Source organism: Balaenoptera musculus, chromosome 10, assembly GCF_009873245.2.
Source record: "Balaenoptera musculus isolate JJ_BM4_2016_0621 chromosome 10, mBalMus1.pri.v3, whole genome shotgun sequence".
Taxonomy (NCBI): domain Eukaryota; kingdom Metazoa; phylum Chordata; class Mammalia; order Artiodactyla; family Balaenopteridae; genus Balaenoptera; species Balaenoptera musculus.
The window spans coordinates 83,770,491-83,793,047 of NC_045794.1; the positions used below are offsets into that span (position 1 = coordinate 83,770,491).

Genomic DNA, 22,557 nt, shown 5'->3' on the forward strand with positions numbered 1-22,557 from the left:
AACAAATTAACATACGTAAATGTTCCAAACCCTTTGGACTCTTCTAAGCTGTGCCCCGGTTAGCAGCCTTGTGACCTAAAAGAATGGCAGTGGCTTCCCAAGATCCCTAACTATCCAAGGAGAGGCTGCAAATACAGGGGACTTGGCTCTGAGAAGAGGAAAAAGAAATGCAAGCCTCCTGTTGTCTGTTATCCATCCAGGAGGGCTTCATTTCCTGCAATGTAAGTCTGTGTATGGTGCCTCCATTAAGTTAAAAAAAAAAAAACAAAACCTCTCATCTGTAGGTGCTCTCTGGGCATATTATCTCTGAAAATGTAATCTAACTGTTCGAAACCTGATGCTGCTATTATAATATTCTGGTCTGGGGAAAAGCAGGTGTCTCTGAAGTAGCCTGTTTCATTTAATTCAGCCTAATTAAGTTGTCATTAGTACAAACTCCCTCCTGGGTTGTTAGTGGCTCCAGGGAAAGGCCCTTGTTTTCTGCTTCTTCAGGGTATACCCTCAGCATCCAGTTGGGGACTCTGTGCACAGCCAGTGATTTATAAAAGCCTGCAGACAGGTTAGCCTGTTAGGGGTGAAGTCCTTTGCATGTGGCCTTTTCTGTAATCATCACCACTCCTGAAGGTGGGTAGGATTGTCTCCCCTTTACAACTGAGATGACTGAGGTCAAGTTGTTTTAACCAGGACCTTCCCAAGGCCCATTTCCAAGGCACACCCTGGAAAGGCACAGCCTGGAAGAAGTGGCAGGTCTGTGCCCATTTGTCTGTGCTTGTGCTGTGCTGGCAGTTCTTTCCAGCTATGCAGAACCTCACCTGTCATGAACCGGCATTTGGTCAAGGACCCTGAACTTACCATCAGAACAACTTTCTTAAGAAAGTAACTCACCTTTTAGTCTAGATATTAACTTGGCAAGTCAAGGCCACAAATACCCAAGTAGATGATCCATCTTTATTGAGTTGCCTGTGTAGTCTGTGAGACAGCTTTTGCTCAGTAAATGGCAGAAGTGGAACAAAGTGACAGTGTGTCCAACCAAAGTCAGTGCTCCGTCATTAAGCTGACGTTTTCTCTTTTCCCCGTCAGAGGAGACTTTACTAAGTAAGCCCTACTCCTATGTTGAAGAGACAGATGGGGTGCTTCCTGGTTAGTTGGTTTCTTGACTTTTTCAGGCCTAAGTAAATTTCAGGATTGCCTGTTTAGGGATGTTTGTGAGACGTGGAAGCACAGACCTCAGTATACAAGGGAGAATCATAGCTCTTGAACGTCTGTAGAGAACTCGGTAAATAAAAGTTCATTGTCATCAGCATTTTCTTCATCCTAGAAACCACTGCTTAATTGAGCATTTTGTCCATCCAAGGCATTGTGCAAACACTTATGCATTATCCTTACCACTTCCTTAGGTAATGGGCATATTAGCTCAGAGGAGTTTAGTCCCTTCCCCAGCATGGCACTCACCATTTTCGTTCTGGGCAATGAGGATGTGAATCCACTTCCAGCTGACTCCAGAGTCGTCATTCTATATGAAAGGTTATCCATTATGCCTCTTGAAAAGGAAAGCTCTTTTTTTGACCTCAGCATGCACGATCTTCGTTCCCCAACCAGGGATCAAACCCACACCCCCTGCAGTGGAAGCGCAGAGTTTTAACCACTGGACCGCCAGAGACATCCCTAAAGGAAAACTCTGTATTAACTCAAGTTTGTTTAAAATGGTATAGCCAAGATATTATTGCTGAAGTCACCACCATGTATTGAGAAAGCATCTGATTTTTCATCTTAGAGATGAGGATACTAAGGCCCCGTGAGGATAAAAGGCTTGTCCCAGGCATCCAGCTTAAGTCTCATGCTTTCCATCCTGGTGGCTTCTGCACTATGTGTCTTTCCTTTGCAAGGTGAAAGGGGCTCCTCTCTGGTGTCTGAGTGGCACAGTTTGGGAACAGGAGTGGGTTTGTGGAAGAGTGGCCATTCGTCATCCTGCCACAGAGGGACAGACCCTTGTCCCCAGAGCCACCTACCTGGGAGGTAGGGGCAACGTGTAGAACGTCAGTCTCAGCCCGTGGGGGCCTGGCTAGCCAAGGTCGGGTCTCAAGGGGAAGGTGGGCCCAGGACTGGAGAGGTGTGTTAGTCTCCCATTGCTGTTACAACATATTCCCCCACTTAGCGGCATAGAACAACACAAATTTATTATCTCAGTTCTGCAAGTCACAAGTCTGGGCTGGGGGAGGTTTCCACTGGTTTCTCTGCTCTGGGTCTCACAGGCTGAAATCATGGCATCAGCCAGCTGGGCTCTTCTTTGCAGGCACTGGGGAAGGATTGGCTTCCAGGCTCAGCCAGGTGGCTGGCACAGTTCAGTTCCATGCAGTCGTAGCACTGGGGTCTCCGTTTCTTGACTGGCTGTTAACTAAAGGTCTTTTTCAGATTCTAGAGGCTGCCTACACTCCCTGGCTCCTGGCCCCCTTCATCTTCAAAGCCAGCTGTGGCCGGTTGAATCCTTCTCATGCTTTGAGTCTCTCTGACCTCCCTTTTGCCTCATCTCTCCTGTCTCCAGCCAGAGAAAGTTCTCTGCTATTAAATGGCTTAGTGATTAAATGGGTCCCCCTGAGTAATCCAGCATGCTCTCCCTAATTTAAGGCCCATCACCTTACACCTGCAAAGTCCCTTTGCCATGTCACACAACATATTTACAGGTTCCGGGATTAGGGTGCAGACATCTTTGGGGGGCCATTCTGCCAACCAGAAGAGGACACAAACTGCCGATCACATTTGAACCTTTTTTCTGTCATTGTGAGCCCATGGCCTGGACTGACAAGTGTGGTGGGGCCAAGACAGCCCATGCTTTGTCTTCCTGTTTCTTCTCAGGCTGCCCCGATGAAGGCCGGTTCACGACCTCCACCCCCAGTTAGCGTCTCAGGGGGGCTTGTTTTTAAGATATCTTTTGAATATCTTTCTTCTACCGTAGTGTTTCAAAAGCCCACTTCCTCCCCTTTCCATCCCTTTTACATTAGCCTCCATGGTCCTCAAGGAGTTATTAATAACACTGCTCTCTGCCTAGCGGCTTCTCCAAAGCATTTCATGCACGTCCTCTTTTATAAGCCTCCTAGCAACCCTGTGAGGTCAATAAGATGATGATGATCTTAATGATCCCATTTTAAAAACCCTTGAAAAATAAAGCTCAGAAAGGTGAGTGATTTGTGGAAGGTCACACAGCTGCTAAGCGACAGAGCCAGGATGTAGGCATTCCAAGGACAAATCCCAGCTCCTCTCCACCATGCCAAGCAGCCTCCCCTCGCTTCCTTCCCCCGCCCCTCCTCATTTTTCAGTGAACTAATCACTCTCATACTCTGTTCTCTCTCTCCACCATCTCCACATTTCACTTAAATTGTGGTTCCACAAGCTGGTTGCTGAAAGCTACCATTTCATTCCCATGGAGCGTTTATGCCTGAATTTTTACAGCTTTGTTTTCATCCACGCTGAGCACTGTCCCCATCTGGATTTAATTCATAGTCATTTGCACGCAGAGCCCAGATCCTGGGAGAATGCGAATTTTGCAAAGTGTAATCCGATTAGTGCTGCAGACTGGAGAGATGTGGGTGGTGAAAGCTCTATTACGGAAAACCTCTGGGCCAAAGTCTTCTTTCGTGAACAACTTTTAAGGCAATCAGATGAAATAAAGCCAAGAGCCACAGGGAAGGCAACCGGCTTAACCTAGGAAGTCTAATTTAAGGACTATATCATTGAACTTGGATGAGTGATAGATGCTGGTGAAGCATGATTAAGCTTTTGAATTGAAAGGCAGAAGGACAAAAATGTTAAGAGGCAAACTGGTTGCTCAAATTCTTGTCTTTGGGAAAAAAGAAAAAAAGATAGTGATAATAGCCAGTGTTCACTATGCACCAGACACCGTTCTGGAGACTTTGTATACGTATTGATCAGTTAATCATCACAACCCTATGAATTGAGGATCATTATCATGCCCATTTTACAGATAAGGAAATTGAGACATGGCAAAGTTAAATAACTTGCCCAAGGTCACACTGCTAATAATTACAGAGCCAGGGCTTGAATCTGGGCACTCCAGCCTCAGAGTTCATGTTCTCAACCACTGTGTCATATCATACCTCTCTGAAGCTTATCATCTCACTGTATTTTAAGTGTCTTTGAAGAGATGATGGGGGAATGGGGTGGACTTGAAGGATGAAGGAGATGGGAACTTTTTCCCTTTCTTCAGTCTCTGGGCCATTCTAATCTATTATTCTTTTCTGGGTACATGACCCTGAGTAGGATCTTTACTTCTGTGTGTGTATATGTGGTGGGGACAGGTCCTCTTGGAGAGGAGGGTCTTAAAGAAGCCAGAGCGATTCTTGCCAGTTTGAACTTTCAGGGACTCTGGAAAAAGGACAGCCGCCACCAGGCAGAGTGGGGGTTTGTGGTGAGGCTGGAACAATGCTGAGGATAAAAGGTGGTAGAAGAGAAGTTTACTGTTATTTTTCATTTTGGAGTTGATTGGCTATATAAAAAATAATCCCTTCAGCTGAGAGTTTCATGGAAAAGGATAAATTGCCATGTAAATGATTTTAATTGGGAAAAGAAACAAAACATGCCCAAATTCCATATGTTTTCAGTTAATAGACTTAGAAGGCATTTAAAGATTTTCATCCCCAGAGAAATGTGTCCCTTGAATAGCCCCTAAGTGAAAATTCCCATTATCAACTACTTTGATCTTTAAAATCAAGAGTGCAGAATCTGCAATTTGGTTCTGGCTTTATTCACCGGCTGGATGATCACCCCTGCCGTGGGTCTCTTTTGTGATGCGTAAAACGCGAATGGTACCTGTTCAGTCTGCTTCACAGAGATGCTATCTGATATGTGCCCTTGGAGAAAAAACTTTTCAAGGGTACAGATACCTGAGGTGGCATAATCATTTAAAAGTCTGCTGTGGTATTTGCTCCTTCTTGTGGTTGGCTGTGAGTGGGTGAGAATCTGGTCACTTGGAAGCCGGATGTTTTCATCAGCAGAAATCAGAGGGAACAAGGAGGTAGCCAGGGGGGAAACCATGGCTTGAAAACCACTTTGGAGACAGTGTCATTTCCCTTGGCTTGGCGTCATCGTGTGCCCTGGCCAGAGTGACACACGTGTGTCATGATGCCCCAGCACCTTGAGAACTTTCATGTCTCAGCTTGAAAAGAGACATGAAAGTTAAACAGCATGCCATCTGCTGAAAGGCTGCTCGGGGAAGGTGTGAGGGGCAGGAAGCAAATCGTGACATTGGGCTCTCTGTGCACAGCCCACCCCCTGGGATGCACTGTCACCCCTCGCTCAAAGCTGACTATAGCTACAGCTCTTCCCTGACCTCAGATGGGGAGATTTTCCAAGCACACAATGAGTTTCTAGAATCTGCAGGATGGACAAAGTTAAGGTCTCAGCTGCTTTGCTTAAGGGACTGTCCACTTCCTTTCCAGAGCCTTCCAGCCTTGTTCTGTTCCTTGGTCATTCACTGGCATGTGTAGACATAGGACTCACAGCTGTGATATCATGGACAATCATATCAAAGCCCCTCGGTGAAATCTCAAGGACACTGAGTCTCGGCTGTCTTCTTCCTGTCTGTTGAGTGGGAGTTTCGTGCGTGCAGTGAGCATGCCCGGAGTGTGTGGGGTCATATTTACGGCTCTGTGGAGACTTCCCTCCCGTGTTTTGGGGCGATGCTGACGTGCTGTACCCTTTGGTCTTGCCTTTCATGTACCACAGGATCGATAAACAAATAAGCAGTTTTCGGAGATGGTTACCTAAGAAGCCAATGAGGCTGGACAAGGAGACACTGCCAGACCTGGAGGAGAATGACTGCTACACTGCCCCTTTCAGCCAGCAAAGGATCCACCAGTGAGTGTTTCCCGTGAAAGCCCTTGTCTTACTAAGAACATGCAGCCGTGGTAGAGCCCCCTCTGCGCGCCTTTGGTTCCTTGGCCCGTGGAAGGAACAGCGTAGTGCCCTTCTCCCCTGACAGTCCTGTGAGTGTTCATACCCCTTTTATATTAGTCAGGGTAAGCAAACTGCTCTAACAGACAATCCCCACGTCTCAGCGACTTAACACAATTGCACGCTCGTTCGTGTGTGTGCTGGTGAACCACCTTCTGCGGGGTGATTCAGAGACCCAGACCCAGATTCCTGTCTTGTGGCTTCGCCAAAGCCCAGAGCTTGGAGCCCCCTGAAGGCTCATCTGCCTTGAGCCAGCAGGTAAGGAAGCTGGTCTACACCTTGCCCTATTAAAAAGAGGGATTGTTGAGTTAAAAAACAAAAATCAACTCAGTTCACCTTTCAGCTCCCCTTTCTGTAACAACTCACCAAGTTGCCCCAGGAAAAGCCACAAAACCTAGCAGCTGGCTTCCTGGCTCATCTGTCAGTCTCTGAACAGTAATTTGTCACTTTTTACATGCGTGGTTGGGGGAGGGAGGTTAGCTAAGTAATTGAGCGTTTGAGGAATTGCGAAAGTGATAAAGAATTGACTCTGAAGCTTCTGATTTGACAAGAAATCATGGCCGGATGGCAGGGTCGGTGGTAGGAGAGAAAACCATGCCAAAGACTGTAAACAGCCAGGCAAAGACAGCCTCTTAAAAGGAGGATAAATCAAGTCAGCCTGGCCTTGCTCCCAGCCAGGCTTCAGGAATTCCTGGCTCTCCCTGTTCCAGCCATATAACAACAGCCTCAGTAAAAATGACTCACCTGAAGGGAAGAAAAGGGGTGACAGATTTTTTAAAAAATAGGTTGCCAACTTTGAGAAAAAAAAATAAACCAAATGGCAGTTGCAGGGAGTGCAAGCTGGGGGCACATTTCAGCAACAGAAAATCAGTTAAAGCCTGTGGACTTCTAGAGGGCGAAGGAGAGAAGAAAAATCAAAGAATAGATGCTCTGCATCAAAACGTATAATGCAAGGGAAGCAACTCCATAAACTTCTGAAATAGCCAAACTTTGGATCCCCACAGGTTAGACTGATGCCAAACAAGCCCCATTATGTGAATGTTTAAAAGGGTTATTGAAGAAGACATGAAACTCAGAGCCCAGCCTCAAAATGCTAGTTAAATCCTCCATGGGAGATAAGAACTGAGCGAGATTTCATGTTAACTCAGAGATCAAGACCTAGCATGTTTCCTGAAAAGAAAAAGACAGATGAAAGCTGATGTGTTCCCACTCTTAATTTAAACCCTCACTGTGCCTGTGTTGTTCATCTTGAAGTTTCTTACACAAGTGGTTGATTGTTTTTAAATCCTCCTGGAGTAGAGTCTGGTTTACATGCAGGTTTTCACTTTGCTTCTTACCTGCTTGAGAGAGTGCCTGGCACAGTGTAGGAGGGTCTCAAAAATTTTAGATGGATGGATGGGTGGAAGAATCAATGAAATATATGTTGTGTGCCTGGGGTTAGTTTTACTTCAAAGGGACACAGGTAAATCGAAGATTTCCTACTCATTTTCATGCTGGTTATGTTTCCTAATGTTCTGGCTTTAGAACAGAGTTTCTCAGGAGGGTTCTCAAAATCAGAAGCACCTGGGGCACCCATCAGGATCTTTAGGGACTAGAACTGAGAATCATACCTTTACAGGTATTTTAAACTATATAATAAGTGAGAGATGATAGCATGTGGGATGGCGGTATTCAGCCATCTCTCACATATATTTGAGAAGCTTTTTTTTTTTTTAATTTTTATTTACTTATTTATTTATTTATGGCTGTGTAGGGTCTTCGTTTCCGCGCGAGGGCTTTCTCCAGTTGCGGCGAGCGGGGGCCACTCTTCATCGCGGTGCGCGGGCCTCTCACTATCGCGGCCTCTCTCGTTGCGGAGCACAGGCTCCAGACGCGCAGGCTCGGTAGTTGCGGCTCATGGGCCCGGTTGCTCCGCGGCATGTGGGATCCTCCCGGACCAGGGCTCGAACCCGCGTCCCCCGCGTTGGCGGGCAGACTCCCAACCACTGCGCCACCAGGGGGAGCCCTTGAGAAGCTTTTTGGACACGTCTTGGTATTCACTCACTGAATTACGGATTCGTTCAGCGGCCACTAATCTTATGCCTGCTTCTTGCCAGACGCTGTCTTGGTACAGGGGATATAAAGATAACTTAGACACAGCCTTGACCTCACCTAGTAAATAGATCATTTTACTTTATTTTAAATTGTGTTGGCGTCTAGTTGATTTACAATGCTGTGTTAGTCTCAGGTGTACAGCATAGTGATGCAGTTACACATATATTCCTTCTTTTTCAGATTCCTTTCCCATATAGATTATTACAGAATATTGAGGAGAGGTTCCCTGTGCTATACAGTAGGTCCTTGTTGGTTATCTGTTTTATATATAGTAGCGTGTGTACGTTAATCCCAAGCTCCTGATTTATCCCTCCCCCACCCCCCTTTCCCCTTTGGTAACCATAAGTTTGTTTTCAAAATGTGTGAGTCTCTTTCTGTTTTGTAAGTAAGTTCATTTATATCATTTTTAAAATTAGGTTCCCCTCATTTTATGATATGAGTGGTATCATATGATACTTGTCTTTCTCTGTCTGACTTACTTCACTTAGTATGATCATCTCTAGGTCCATCCGTGTTGCTGCCAATGGCATTATTTTGTTCTTTTTATGGCTGAGGAATATTCTTCTTTATCCATTCCTCTGAGAGTAGACCATTTTAAATAATTGTAGACAGTATGTTGGGTATGACTTAAAAGAGGGAGTGCACCATCCTCCAGATTTGGAAGGAGGTTGGTAAGAGATGAGGGTGGGTCACAAGAAGAAAATGCTTGAGATGGGTCTTGAAGGATGACAGTTGTCCAGGTAGGTAAGGGAGAAGCACATCCTAAAAGGAGAGAATAACATATGTATAAAAGTATAAAGACATGAAACAGAATGGGGTGCTTGAAAAACCACAAGTAGTTTTCTGTGATGGGGTGTAGGGCGTGAGAAAGCCTGGCATTATTGTTTGAAAAAAGAGAGTGATCGGTGGAAATTGAGCTTTCAAGATAGGAGAACTAAGGAGGAAAAAGCAGAGGGACAGTTGGAACGAAGCAAACCTAAGAACCAGACCTCAGTGGGACCAAGAGAATAGTGTAGGCAGTTCTGTTGTGCCATTGGGAGATGAAAAATTGAACAGGTGTCTTGAATGTTATGGGCGGGGGGACTTCTTTCTCTCTGAAAATTGTCATGCCACATGGACAACATCTCTTTAATGATAGTATAAAAGTAAGACTTGAAGAACACTGGCTGTCAAGTTGGAAACAGTTGTTTGGTACAATTAGAAAAAGATTTCCCTAGGATGGTTCGAGAGTGATTTTAGTGGGTTTAAATTAATCAGAAGTAGCTGGTTAATGAGCTCTGGGAGTTATAACATGATCTCTTGGTTTTCCAAATACAGTCAGAAATCTCATGTGACTTCTTAGTTTTGCAGAATGTTTGATATTGTGTTAATCTAGGAATAAAAAAGGATAATAGAAATTTAGGGGTGTGTGTACATGAATGTAGGAGAAAGAGAAGACAATTGGAAATTTAATAAATAATGACCAAAATGGAAAAGAGCCTTAAAAATACTCTGCTCTCAGGATAAAACCCAGAATCCTAGCTTGGCCCACTACCTCCTGCTTCTGTGGGCTTTGGCCGCGCTGAGCTGCTTTGACCTCATTAACTCTCTGTGCACTCTTGTCTCCTGTCTACACATGCTCTTCCCTTGCCTGGAATACCCTTTCCCTTAGGCGCTCCCTTCTTGCACGTTGCATCAGAGACGTTTCCTCCAGAAAACCTTCCATAATTTCCAACCTTCACCCTCGATTCTGGGTGTGGGGCACTCTTCTATGTCTAAGTAATAATTTTTTTCCTATCATAGCTCTTACCAATATCATCCATTTTCATAGCTTTCTCCTAGACCATAAGCTCCTTGAAAGACTGTCTGTATCACCACTATGAGTCCCATAGTTGGTACTTAATAATGATTTGTTAAATGAGAAAATAGATGAATACATAGAAATGAAAACAGGAGAATCATATTATGAGCAAAGAATAAAGATGATGTGAAGTTAGTTCACTGCATACTCATCTCAAACCCAACTCGACATTTTCTCCTCAAACGTGGTCCACCTTCGTTAGCCCCTGTCCCGTCAATGGCACTAATTTTTGTCCAGTTGCTGAAACCAAGGCCTGAAAGCTATTCTAGACACCTCCCTCACCTCCGCTTCCCACATCTAATACATCTCCAAAGGCTGATGATTTTACGTCCTAAGTATCTCTTTAATCCAGCCATCTCTGCCACCATGATCGCACCTCTAAAACCCAGAAATAATATAACAGGTCCCCTGGCTCTACCCTTGCCTACCTCCATTCCATTCTCTTAAGTGCATACAGAATGAGGTTTTAAAGATGCACGTCTAATCATGTCACTTCACCCAGTTTAAAAACCTTAGAACAAATATGAAGATTATTGAGAATGACCTACAAGGCCTTGAGTGGCCTGGCCATGCTGCCAGCTCCTCTCCAGCCTTATCTGCCTTCACTACCTTCCACCCCTCACTTCTTATGATCCAGACACATACAGCCTCCCTCAGTTCTTTGGATGTCCTCTGCCTCAGGACATTTGCACGTGATGTTTCCTCTCCTAGCATTCTCTTCCCATTCCTTCCCCCCTTCCCCAAGTTTATTCTTATTCATCCTTCAAAACTCAGCTCCAGAGACTCCTCCCAGGGAAGCCGTCCTCCCATCCTTCCAAAGACCAGGTCTCTTTGCTTTAGCAGAATGTGTCCCATGTAACATTTTTCATATATTAGATTTTATAATTATTTGGGTGTTATATGATTAATGCCTAACTCTCCAGGTAAACTTTGAACTCCATGGAGGCACAGGCCATGTCTGTTTCTGCTCACAATTATATCTCCAATACTTAACACAATGCTTAGCGTACAGTAGATGCTTCATACTTGTCTATTAAATGAAGTAAGGATAAAAGTAATCAAGATAACATGGAATAATCATAATTTTTTGTACTTTGAACTGCATTGTACCAAAGAATTAAAAGTTGGGACTCAGTTAAACCACAAATAGCCTAGCTTTCTAGTTTCTAGTTAGTTCAAACAAATACCCATGTTGGGAAGCAATAAAAGCAAACCTGTGGGTACATATCTTTATATAAATCAACGTATAGTGCCGTCGGTCATTTTATATGGTGTCACCAAAGGTGGTCCTACAGATGGGAAAACTTTATTAGATGCCAGATGCTATTTTAAAGACTTTAATCCTCACAGCAACCTGATGGTTGCTCATTCAACAGAGGAAGAAATCGAGGCACAAAGAGGTTAAGGAACCTGCAGTAGGTTACACAGCTAGGTTAGTCCACCTGCCTGAACAACCCCCAAGTATCAGTGGTTTAACTCTGTAGAAGTCTGTCTGTTGTTCACATCGTGGTCTAGTGTGGGTCACCACAAGGAGGGAGGTGCATTGTCCCTTCTCTGTACAGACATTCGGGTACCCAGGCTACTTCTGTCTGGTGACTCTGCCATCCCCTAAATCCCTTCCATCTGGTTTACCGAAGGGGAAAAGAGAGATGAGTGATTTTGTAGGAAGTTTTATGGGCCAGTTTTAGAAGTGGGGTACAGCACTTGTGCCCACATTTCATGGGCCAGAGCTCATCAGGCAGCGACCCCTAACTCGAGGGCTGCTAACATAAATACCTGTGTGCCCAGGAGGAAAAGGGAAATAGGTTTGTTGAATAACTAGACAGCGCTGGATCAGGAATTCAGATTCAGACACAGAGGCACCAGGTCCCACACTGTTCAACATCGTGCTCTGCTGCAGGATGTCTCAACCTCAGCATTTTGATATTTTGGGCTGAATAACTCTGCTGTGGGGGCCTGTCCTGTGCATTGTAGGATGGTTCATAGCATCCGTGGCATCTATCCATCAGGTGCTAATAGCAACTTCCTGCCGCTCCCCTTGGTTGTGAAAAGCAAAAATGTCCCCAGACAGTGCCACGTTTTCCCTTGTGGTGGTTGGTAGGGTGGATGCAAAATCCCACCCCCTCCCTCCTTGAGAGCTGTCTTCTCTACTGTCTTTTATCACATGACACCCTTCAGGCAGGCCCATGCACTCTCTGAGATAAATTAAACTCTGGTCGAAGCTGATGGCTGTGACGGACAAGTCCATTCCGGAATTAATTTATTCCTCTTCTCCTCCTTGCCCGTGAGTGTTGGCCTGCTGCAGTAGCACTGCCCTTCATTCTTCAAATGGCATCAGCAGGAATACCCTTGAGGCAATTGCTTTCTAAGGTCGATACTCATAATAAAGGTTTTCTGCTGGGAGACAAGAGAAAAGGAAATGTGCGAAAAGAGTCATGTCATTTTTTATGATATATAGATATAGATATAGATATAGATATAGATATGGTGTATTCTTTCAAGAAATAGATCAATTCTAAAATGCCTTTCAGAAAAATATTTGTGTAAGGTACAAAGAAAAATGTTCCTTCCTGAAATTGAAAATTTCTATCATTACCATTATTTTATTTTGATGAAAATCCATAAAAAGTGAGGTGAAATTAAATACTGATCACTTCCCAATGGAAGAATCTGAAATGTTTGTTTGTTGTGTGTGCATGTGTTTAAATAAATATTCCTTCATTCACATGCTCCACGCCTGTTGTTGTACTGGGGGCTTGGGAATCAACAGTGAATAAATAGGCCAAGATTCCTGCCCTCCTGGAGCTACCATTTCATCTGGAGGTAACCAACACTAAGTTTTAAACCAGTGGTTCTCAATCAGGGGAGTGATTTGGCAATGTCTGGAAACATTTTTGGTGGTCCCAACTTAGGGTGAGGGGTGCTACTGGTATCTAAGGGGTGATATGGTATCTAAGGGCAGGGATGCTGGTCAACATCCTTCAGTACGCGGCAGCCCCACAACAAAGAATTATCCAGCCCTGGAGGTCACTAGTGCTGATGCAAAACTTTTTTGGAGTCTAGTTGATTTACAGTGTTGTGTTAGTTTCATGTGTACAGCATAGTGATTCAGTTATACATATACATATACTTGGAATGGAATTTCCTCACATGCCTTTCTCCCCCTGCTAGACTGAGCCACTGAGCGCAGGAACCATGTGCCTGGCGGCTGGTGGCACCCGGGGCACGATCGTAGGACCAAAAGAACAGGAGAGGAATCAGCAGAGTTGGCATTCTTGCCACCCCTGGAGGACAGAGCCTGGGCTCTGGAGTCAAGTTCGCTCATCTCCTAAAGCCAGGACACACAGAGGAAGGGTTGAAAAACATAAATAGTATGTCATAAAACATAAACATAAAACATCAATAGTCAGTGGTGGGCTCCGTGTTCAGCTTGAAATTACCCCTGGCTTGCTGATTTATTTTTTGTCTCAATTCTGCTGAATGACCATTTTTCCTCTCTGTTAAATTCTGATGTCAGGACTCATGCCTGACCCCAAGATATTTAACTCATGCCTCAGACATTTTAATTTCATGTGTCATGTGCATATATGAAAAGGACAGTATAAAAAGACCACTTGACATGAAATTGGCTTACATGCCTTTTTTCCCCCTCTAGACATTGAGCTAGGAAATCATGTAAAAGTCTAGGGAGTAACAGAATGGCACATCTCTTGGTGCCCAAGAAAGTACTAACCGTGGAAATCTGGGTGCTGGGCCAGCAAGGGCTGGTAAGGACAGGAGAAAGTTGCTGAAGGGGATGGTGGGTGGAAGTTTCTCTGTAACCGTTCCCCCCCCCCCGCCTTTTTTTAAACATCTTTATTGGAGTATAATTGCTTTACAATGGTGTGTTAGTTTCTGCTGTATAACAAAGTGAATCAGCTATATGTATACATATATCCCCATATCCTCTCCCTCTTGCGTCTCCCTCCCACCCTCCCTATCCCACCCTTCTAGGTGGTCACAAAGCACTGAGCTGATCTCTCTGTGATATGCGGTTACTTTCCACTAGCTATCTATTTTACATTTGGTAGTGTATATGTGTCCATGCCACTCTCTCACTTCGTCCCAGCTTACCCTTCCCCCTCCCCGTGTCCTCAAGTCCATTCTCTACGTCTGCATCTTTATTCCTGTCCTGCCCCTAGGTTCGTCAGAACCGTTTTTTTTTTTTTAAGATTCCATATATATGTGTTAGCATACGGTATTTGTTTTTCTCTTTCTGACTTACTTCACTCTGTATGACAGACTCTAGGTCCATCCACCTCACTACAAATAACTCAATTTCGTTTCTTTTTATGGCTGAGTAATATTCCATTGTATATATGTGTCACATCTTTATCCATTCACCTGTCGATGGACACTTAGATGTAATCCCCCTTTGATTACATAATCACTTGAACATTCCTGTCAACCGAATAGGCCAGCAGACCACGGCAGTGAGGTGGGGACAAGAGTGGTCAGCCAAACGGCGGTCTTCAAGTAGTAGTGGCAGCCATTGCAAGATAAGAGTGACACGTGCCCACTGTTAATAAACAATCCTGTGTTCCAGAATTATAATGTAGACGCATTACAACTCTGAGGGTGCAGGCGGTACGATGAAGGTCAGAGAGACTAAGTGGCTTGCTCAAGGTCACTCCAGTCAATGGCAGATTAGTGAACAGGAGAGAAGTGTGCTTTCTCCACAGTGCTGCCACCTCAGGTATGTGCCACATGAACGGGGCCAAAGTACATAGAGTTTTTCAACCATATTACACTAGCGTGAGCCTGTAAATATAAAAATATTGGATCACCTTTGGAGTTTATTGTTGAAGCATTTGAGGTGGGGTAAAGAGAGAAAGAAAATAAAATGGTAAAATATAAGTAAATATTCAAGCCAAGGAAAATATCTTTTAGAGTAGGCATTCAAGTTTGGGGGAAAAAAATAGGCTCAGATTTGGAGACCTTGAGGGCATATATATCTGTGATGGTTGACAAATAAGCTAATAAATTGGGCCCTAAGCCTAGTGGGCAGAACAGAGGGAGAAATCTGCTTAGCAGTCCCTCAGAGGAGTAGTGCATTTCCTAGCATTTTCCTAGCATTTGCAAGAAATAAAGTTCTTGCACAGGGAAGGGGGGGCTCTGAGTGAAGTAGTGGACGGTATCCTCAGCAACGTCCTAGAGTAAACTCTTGCTAGGGCTTCTCCAGGGACTGTTTCTGGCAGGCCCCTCCGTGTGGTTCTGGAGAATTAATTGCTCACGCCATAACCTTCTGTAGGAGTTTAGGCACGTCTTCAGCAGAAGACTACAGTCTACCCTAAACTAACCTCATTGTAAATCTCTGTTGTTTGAACTACACTCTACAAAAATTAAAGTTGAGAACTTATTAAAAAGCAAATAGCCTCACATTCTGTTTGAACATATATTCATGCTTGAGAAGCAATAAAAGCAAACCTATGGGTAGGCATGTTTATAAGCCAACACATGATGTCGTTTGGTCGTTTTATGTGGTATTGCCAGAATGGGGCCCACAGGCTGTTTACCAGCCGTGATTGTATGGGCACCTGAAATTTGATCCCACAGAGGTCTCTCCTGCACTAGCCACCTGAGCGGCCCAAGGTTGTCAGAATTAGGGACAGTCATTTTATTGAAGAATTATAGTTCAGAAGACCCCTGTCAAACTCAATTTCAGAGAAGGCAATTCAACACTACAGTAGGGAGTTTACTGAAGGAATAATGACATCTAATATTTATATGGTGCTTACTAGGTTCCAAGTACTTCACAGTTACAAATTCATTAGCCCTGTGAATAAGGTATAGCCATTATCCCCATTTTTATAGAGGAGGAAACGGAGGCACAGAGAAGTTAAGTAACTTGCCCAAGGTTACACAGTTGGTAAGTGGCAGGGCTTGGATTCTCAGGCCCCATATTCTGCCTCCAGTCTTATCCTCTTAACATGATGTATTATGTATTTGTGGCGGCTGTAAAAAATTACATGAATTCCATGGCTTAAAACAGCACAAATTGTTTTACGGTTCTATAGGTTAGAAGGCCAACATGGGTCTCACTGGGCTAAAATCAAGATGTGGAAGGGCTGCATTCTTTTCTAGAGGCTGTGGGGGAGAATCTGGTTCCTTTGCCTTTTCCATCTTCTAGAGACTGCTGCATTCCTTGGCTCATGGCCCCGTCTTTCATCTTCAAAGCCAGCAACAGTCCTTCTCACATCACTTTATTTCACTCCTTGCCTCTGTCCTTACATCTCCTTCTCTGACTCTTCTGCCTTTCTCTTCCATTTTTAAGGGCCCTTGTAATTACACTGGTCCCACCTGGATAATCCAGGCTAATCTCCCTGTTTTAAAGGCAGCTGATTAGCAATCTTAATTCCCTTTTGCCACGTAGCTTAACATGATCACAGGTTCTAGGGATTAGGATGTGGACATCTTAGGGGACTGTTATTCTGCCTAGCTCAGATATGTAGATGTGCCAATCTGTAAAGCCCCAAGGATCTAGAACAGATAAGTTTTGATGGGGGAAAAGAAGGAAGAAAGGAAGGGATGGAGGGTTTGGGCAGTAGGATTTGGAGACATTAAATGAAATGACATGTAAAATACTTAGCCTGGTACCTGGCCCATGGAAAGCACTCAGTAATTGATAGCTATTATTATTTTTATTATTAATACTAATAGTATTAGTTGTTAGTATTACTACTACTATGAACCAGGAGTACAGTGAGAATCCTTGGGAGAATCTCTAAAGACTTGCAGTTGGTGTATAAAGGGAAGGTTTGAGGTACAAACAGTGATTTTTGCAATGGTAAATATCTGACCCGAACTGGAATAGCATTACCTTTAAACTAAATTCTACTCAATGTTCCAGATATGGACTGAATGTTTGTGTCCCCCAAAATGTACACGTTGAAATCTGATCCCCAAGGCGATGGTATTAGGAGGTGGGGCCTTTGGGAGGTGATTAGGTCATGATGCCCCAATGAAGGGGATTTGTGCCCTTCAGAGATCTAGCTCACCATCTTTCCACCAGGTGGGGATACAGTGAGAAGTCTGCAGCCTGCAAGAGGGCCCTCACTGGAACTTGATCATGGTAGTTTGTTATAGCAGCCTGAACTAAGCCAGGCTGTATTACCATTTCACATTTATCAATAACATGTGCATATTTGTTTTCTAAACCCTCTCAGCCTAGCTATCTAAAGATACTGATTTTTCTAGGGTGTGCCTTTTACTGTATTTTCTTTTCAGTGTTTGGAGGTTTTGTGTTGTTATCATTGATCTGAAATCTTGAGAGAGTCCTTCAGGCAAAGAGAGACTGAGATTGATTTCAGTAGGATTAATGTTCTTTTAGTGCCCCCATGACTTACAGCTGTCTCGGAACACCTGTTGTATTACAGACACGTATTCTGCATTAGGCTCCTCAATGTGCAGGTTGTTGGTATTGATGCATAGAGCCAGGGGAAACAGATCTCTTTCCTGGAAAGTTTTAAACTGAGATGAAAGTGAAACAAGCTGCATAGCCTGAGATTTGTGCTTCTTGATGATGTGGCTCCTTTTAGGTAGCACATAACTTAGTGACTCCAGTTTTAAGGCACAAAGAGGGCACCTAGTCATGTGGGAAAAGTGTACCTTTGGGTGTCTGGAGATCCAGTGGTTAGTTAGCTGTGTTCTCTTAGTATTTGTGGGACCAACTTTGGATAGTCCCTTAGAACTCTTTTATTGCCATTTATCCATCTGTAAATAGTTCTTTAACATTTATCAACTTATTCATTTAACAAATGCTTTTGTATTATTATGTGGCAAGTATTGTACTATAGTAGGGTAATATATATGTTACTATGTGTTCATATGTATATTTATACATATGTACATATTTATTTAAAATTTTAACTCGAGCATGTCAAATTTGACAGGAAAGAGGCTATTTGACTCATCAAAGTGGCAAAAGGCCTTTGTGAATAGTGCTTTATTCAGATGACGGCTGATTCGGGACCACGTCTTAGAAGTGTCTTTATCCCCGGGGTGCACCGCATTCCTCTCATTTCCCACTGTCCTCACGGCACCCACACCATCAGTTTTGTGTTTCCCGCTCCTGATTAACGCTATCCCTGCTGCACGGTGACCACCTTCCTCACCGCCCACCATCACCACCAGATCCTTTCGGTCCTAGTTCTTCCTTTCTGACCTCACTGCCACTGCCTTGGTTGAACTGGCCACCACCTCTTGGGTGAACAGGTATAAGTCTCCTCACTTCCTCTGTGTCTCCCCACAACCCCAGTCTGTTCACCACACTCATGTCACAGGTCATTGGCCAGGCTCTGGTCACCAGCCCATACGGCAATTTGAACAATTCCCTTCCTCCAGAATCCACAGCCCACAGACTGGCTAGCAGAGCCTGGGCCGGATTCCTCCCTTTCCTCAGCTCCTTAGCCGGGCACCCTCGGCAGGGAATTCCACGCGCTGCCCCATGTGGCCGCATTGCTTCCTTGCTCAAGAGCTTTCAAAGATCCCCTACGGCCTTTGAGATCAAGTTCAAACTCCTTCGCATGGCACCTAAAGCAGCTTCCCCAGCTTGTCCCCTCCCACCTAGCCTCCCGGGCTGGATGATCCTACCACGTGGCGGCGGGGGTCACCTGAATGCCTCGTGACAGATGCTCCCGCGTCCTCAGGTGGGCTCTCATTCCGCTCATTGTCTGGTGAAAGCCTTTCCTCCCCCGGGAGCTTGTCCAGATACCGCTGTCTTTACAAGACCTCTTATGCCTCATGCAGGCGGCATTAGACTTCTGGGCCCATTAGCCTTTGTAAATGTTGTGATTATGGCACTGATGATTTACAATTATTTCTTTCCGTCCACGTCTGTGTGTGGCACAAAGCTCAATGCAGCAGCCAAAAGTAATTAGAAGGGAGTTCCAGTCTTTACTCGAGTTTCTCAAAGGACACAAAGAGAAGCCAAGTACGTGGTCCTCAGAAACTACTCATCATTCTCCTTCCTTCATACCATCCTGTACTCGGGTGTTGCCCTTTTTCTCCCCCGACAAACCCATTCCTCCTTCACCCCAGCCTGCCCAGTTTTTCTTTCCTCTTCCTTTATTGTTCCTCTCCTCCACACAAGCCTCACTGCTCTCTCCCATCACTTTCTTATGAGGACTGACATAGCTTCTCCACCAGGGGGGAAAAAAAAAATCCATCCTTTTCAGCAGAGGGTAAATTAGACCATAAATTACATGATTGTCTTTGTTGGGTTAGAGACTGTGCCAGTCAGATTATGCTACATTCTGCTGCAGTAACAAACAACCCTCAAATCTCAGTGTCTGGCTTATTTCTTGCTCAGCTAACACATTAGCTGTGGGCCAACTGAGGCTCTTCTTCACAGGTCTCCTTTCTTATGAGATCTTGCCTGAAGAAGCAACCTGTGCCCAAGGCACGCATTCTCTCTCTCTCTTTTTAATTGAAGTAGAGTTGATTTACAATGTTGTGTTAATTTCTGCTGTACAGCAAAGTGACTCAGTTATACATACATATACATTCTTTTTTATATTCTCTTCCATTATGGTTTTTCTCAGGATATTGAATATAGTTCCCCATACTATATAGTAGGACTTTGTTGTTTATCCATTCTACAATATATATATATATAACAGTTTGCATCTACTAATCCCAAACTCCCAGCCCATCTCTCCCCCCACTCCCCTCCCCCTTGGCAGCCACAAGTCTGTTCTCCATGTTTGTGAGTCTGTTTCTGTTTCGTAGATAGGTTCATTTGTGTCATATTTTAGATTCCACATATAAGTGATATCGTATGGAATTTGTCTTGCTCTTTCTGACTTAACTTCACTTGGTATGTAAGGCATGCATTCTCATGGCAGAAAAAAAAGTAATTGTCGAGCCACACAATGGCTCTTAAAATTTCTGCTCATATTGCATCTGCCAAACAAGTCTCACAGCCAAGCATGGTAATAGGGAGAGGAATTACACTTCTCCCCAGGGAAGGGGGCTGTAGGTCCTTGATAATGGGTAGGGATATATAATCCTCACAAAGAAAAGCAGCCAATTAGGAAAAATAATGCAATTTACCTAGGAATAACCCACGTTAGTATTTTTTTTTTGTCCCGTCACATTTATATAACACAGTAGTCTGTGAGCTCTTTCAGGGCTCAGATGATGTCTTATGCTGTTTTGTTTTGTTTTAGAAACCTTTTAGTTTTTTAGGACAGGAAGTTTCCATGAAAGTTAGCAAAGATTCGGGCAGAAGAGAGAGAAACTCTGTGGGACAGAAATCAGACATGGGATTGGAAGTTTTCAAAATTCAACTTCATAGACCATCTTTTTTTTTTCTTTTTTTTAAATTGAAGTATAGTTGATTTACAGAATTATATTTCATGTGTACAGAATAGTGATTCAGTATTTTGCAGATTATACTTCATTAAAAGTTATTCCAAGATCATGGCTATAATTCCCAGTGCTATACAGTAGTACATCCTTGTTGTTTATCTATTTTATGCATAGTATACCATGGTGGTATTTCTTCCAGATTAACAAACAGGACAGGTAGATGTCTGCTTATGTGGTATGTGATTTCTAAGAGAAGGAGTCAGCCTCTTCCCCTGACCTGTTTCTTTCTCTACCATCCTGTATCACTCAGGCTCCATTCAGGAAAACTGAAACTCAGCAGTTATTTTAACAGAGGTTAAGGCGGGGAACTGATTAGGTAGATATCAGAGAACTAACATGTCACCCAGGGAGCACTAAGGCCACACAGAAAATAACTTCAGGAAGTGAAGCAGCTACTGCTCCAAGGGCCAGAGGAACAGAAGGAAGAGGGTGGGGTTTTCGGAAGCTTTAGAAGCTCAGAGGAGGAGCCCTGGAGCTGAGCTCTCTACCTCTGAGGAGATGTTGCCCTGGCTGGTACCTCTGGGGTATGGGACAATGCAGTGAGTCTAGTTTGGGGTATTTTTTAAAAGATGAAAACTGGAACCAATTGCCACGATGAGGTTGAAGAATCACTGCTGGGGTGACATCGACAAGGAGAACAGGCAAACAGGAAAGACCGAGTCCCCTTGCCTCCATTTTTTCCCCTTCCAGTGCCCCCTACTGGCAGAACATATCAGAGAGCCAGGTGCAAAGTAGAATTGTCGTTGGCAGGGTCCCTGCTCCCGCACATAGAGAATATAAAAGAGGGAAGCTAAGAGATAACTTAGTAAGCAGTACACTCCCTAATACCTGGAATTTTACAGTATGAACTTTAATCCTTTGGCTAAAGTCATCCGCATTTAAAATAAAAAATGTCCCTGGGAAAAGTGAAATTTTTAATGTTATTTTTCCTTTATACCCCATTATGAATAAGTTTATCAGATCTTTTCTAGAGAGTTAAAAACAAGGGGAGGAAGGAAGAGCCCTAGAGGGGGTACTGTCGCTGTAGCAGGAATAGATAGAGGTTGCCACTAAGATGGTAGAGGGGGGAAAAATGGTCAAAAAAAAAAAAAGACAAGGATTAAGGAAGATAAATTTTTATCAAATTCCAAGTTTTGTAGATGCTTGACGTACTTTCTAGGTCTTTGCTGATCACACAACCAAAATAAACTGCAGGAAAGTAGACAGATCTGTCCCTTTGGTCAGCACTCGGACCTACTCAGCTCCAATAAGAGAATATAAAAACAAGACCCATGACCAAGACCAAACTAAGACAATAGCCATGGATGAGTCACTGAATGATTAATTTACACAGTGACAATTACTTAGATAATTCAGGAGAAACCTTACTATTGACCGAATGACAGCACCCTAATTAGTAGAAAACTAAGGCCTGGGTTATCCTAAATTGGATTTTTCTGGTCTGAGGATTAATTAAGAAATCACTTATGTTTCCAAACTTGTGTGTACAGATTTTTTTAAAAATTATTTCCTCTTCATTCTGGCTCACTTGAGTGGCAGATAAACGTGATCTCTAATAAATTTAAATATTGCAGTGCTTTCATGTTTCCATTCTGAATATCCATTTCAATTCAGTCAGCGTCAAGCACCATTTCTCTGACAGGCGCTGTGTAGGGCTGGACAAAGATGAATGAATCACAGTTTTTGTCCTTAAGGGTTAACGGTTGAGCTCACAGAGGGTCTGGAGTTTTTGGGTCCAAGACCCAAAATCCCAGCTCTGCAACTCACAAGCTGTATTATTCTGAGCTTCAATTTCTTTACTCATAAATTGGGAATCATAATAATACCCATGTAATATTGTAAAAAGTAGCAACACAGTATTTAAGTACATATGATAAATGTTCAATAAATTTGTCTGTTATTGTTAATAATATATGTACCTGATATATAAATAGATAATTTTGATATATGTGAACTTTCTCACTAAAGATGGAGATAGTTTAGGATTGGCCTGAATTGTTACTAATGCCAGGATATCACTTTTTTCTCTCTTCTTCTTTCCTCCATCCTTTGCTCCTCCTGCCACCTCCTCTTCCTCCAGAATTATCCAGATAACTGTACATCTCCCTAGTTCGCTTGGTTCTGTGTACACCTAGCCAACATCAGAGATACCGTTTGGCCTACCATGTCTTAACAATAGACCAAGTGAATGCATATTCTCGTGTTAGGTAACAGACATTTTTAAAACATTTGATTCAAGCAATGAT

The 22,557-nt window shown here is 43.6% G+C and overlaps 1 protein-coding gene across 2 annotated transcripts in view; it reads left to right on the top strand.

Moving 5' to 3' along the window:
• ANO4 (anoctamin 4) overlaps positions 1 to 22,557 on the top strand; it is a 445,216-nt gene that overhangs the window by 300,102 nt on the left and 122,557 nt on the right. For both annotated transcript variants that reach the window (XM_036866241.1, XM_036866242.1), the window contains one exon: positions 5,740 to 5,871. In XM_036866241.1, the coding sequence (XP_036722136.1) occupies positions 5,740 to 5,871 (132 nt within the window). The remainder of the gene's footprint in view (positions 1 to 5,739; positions 5,872 to 22,557) is intronic.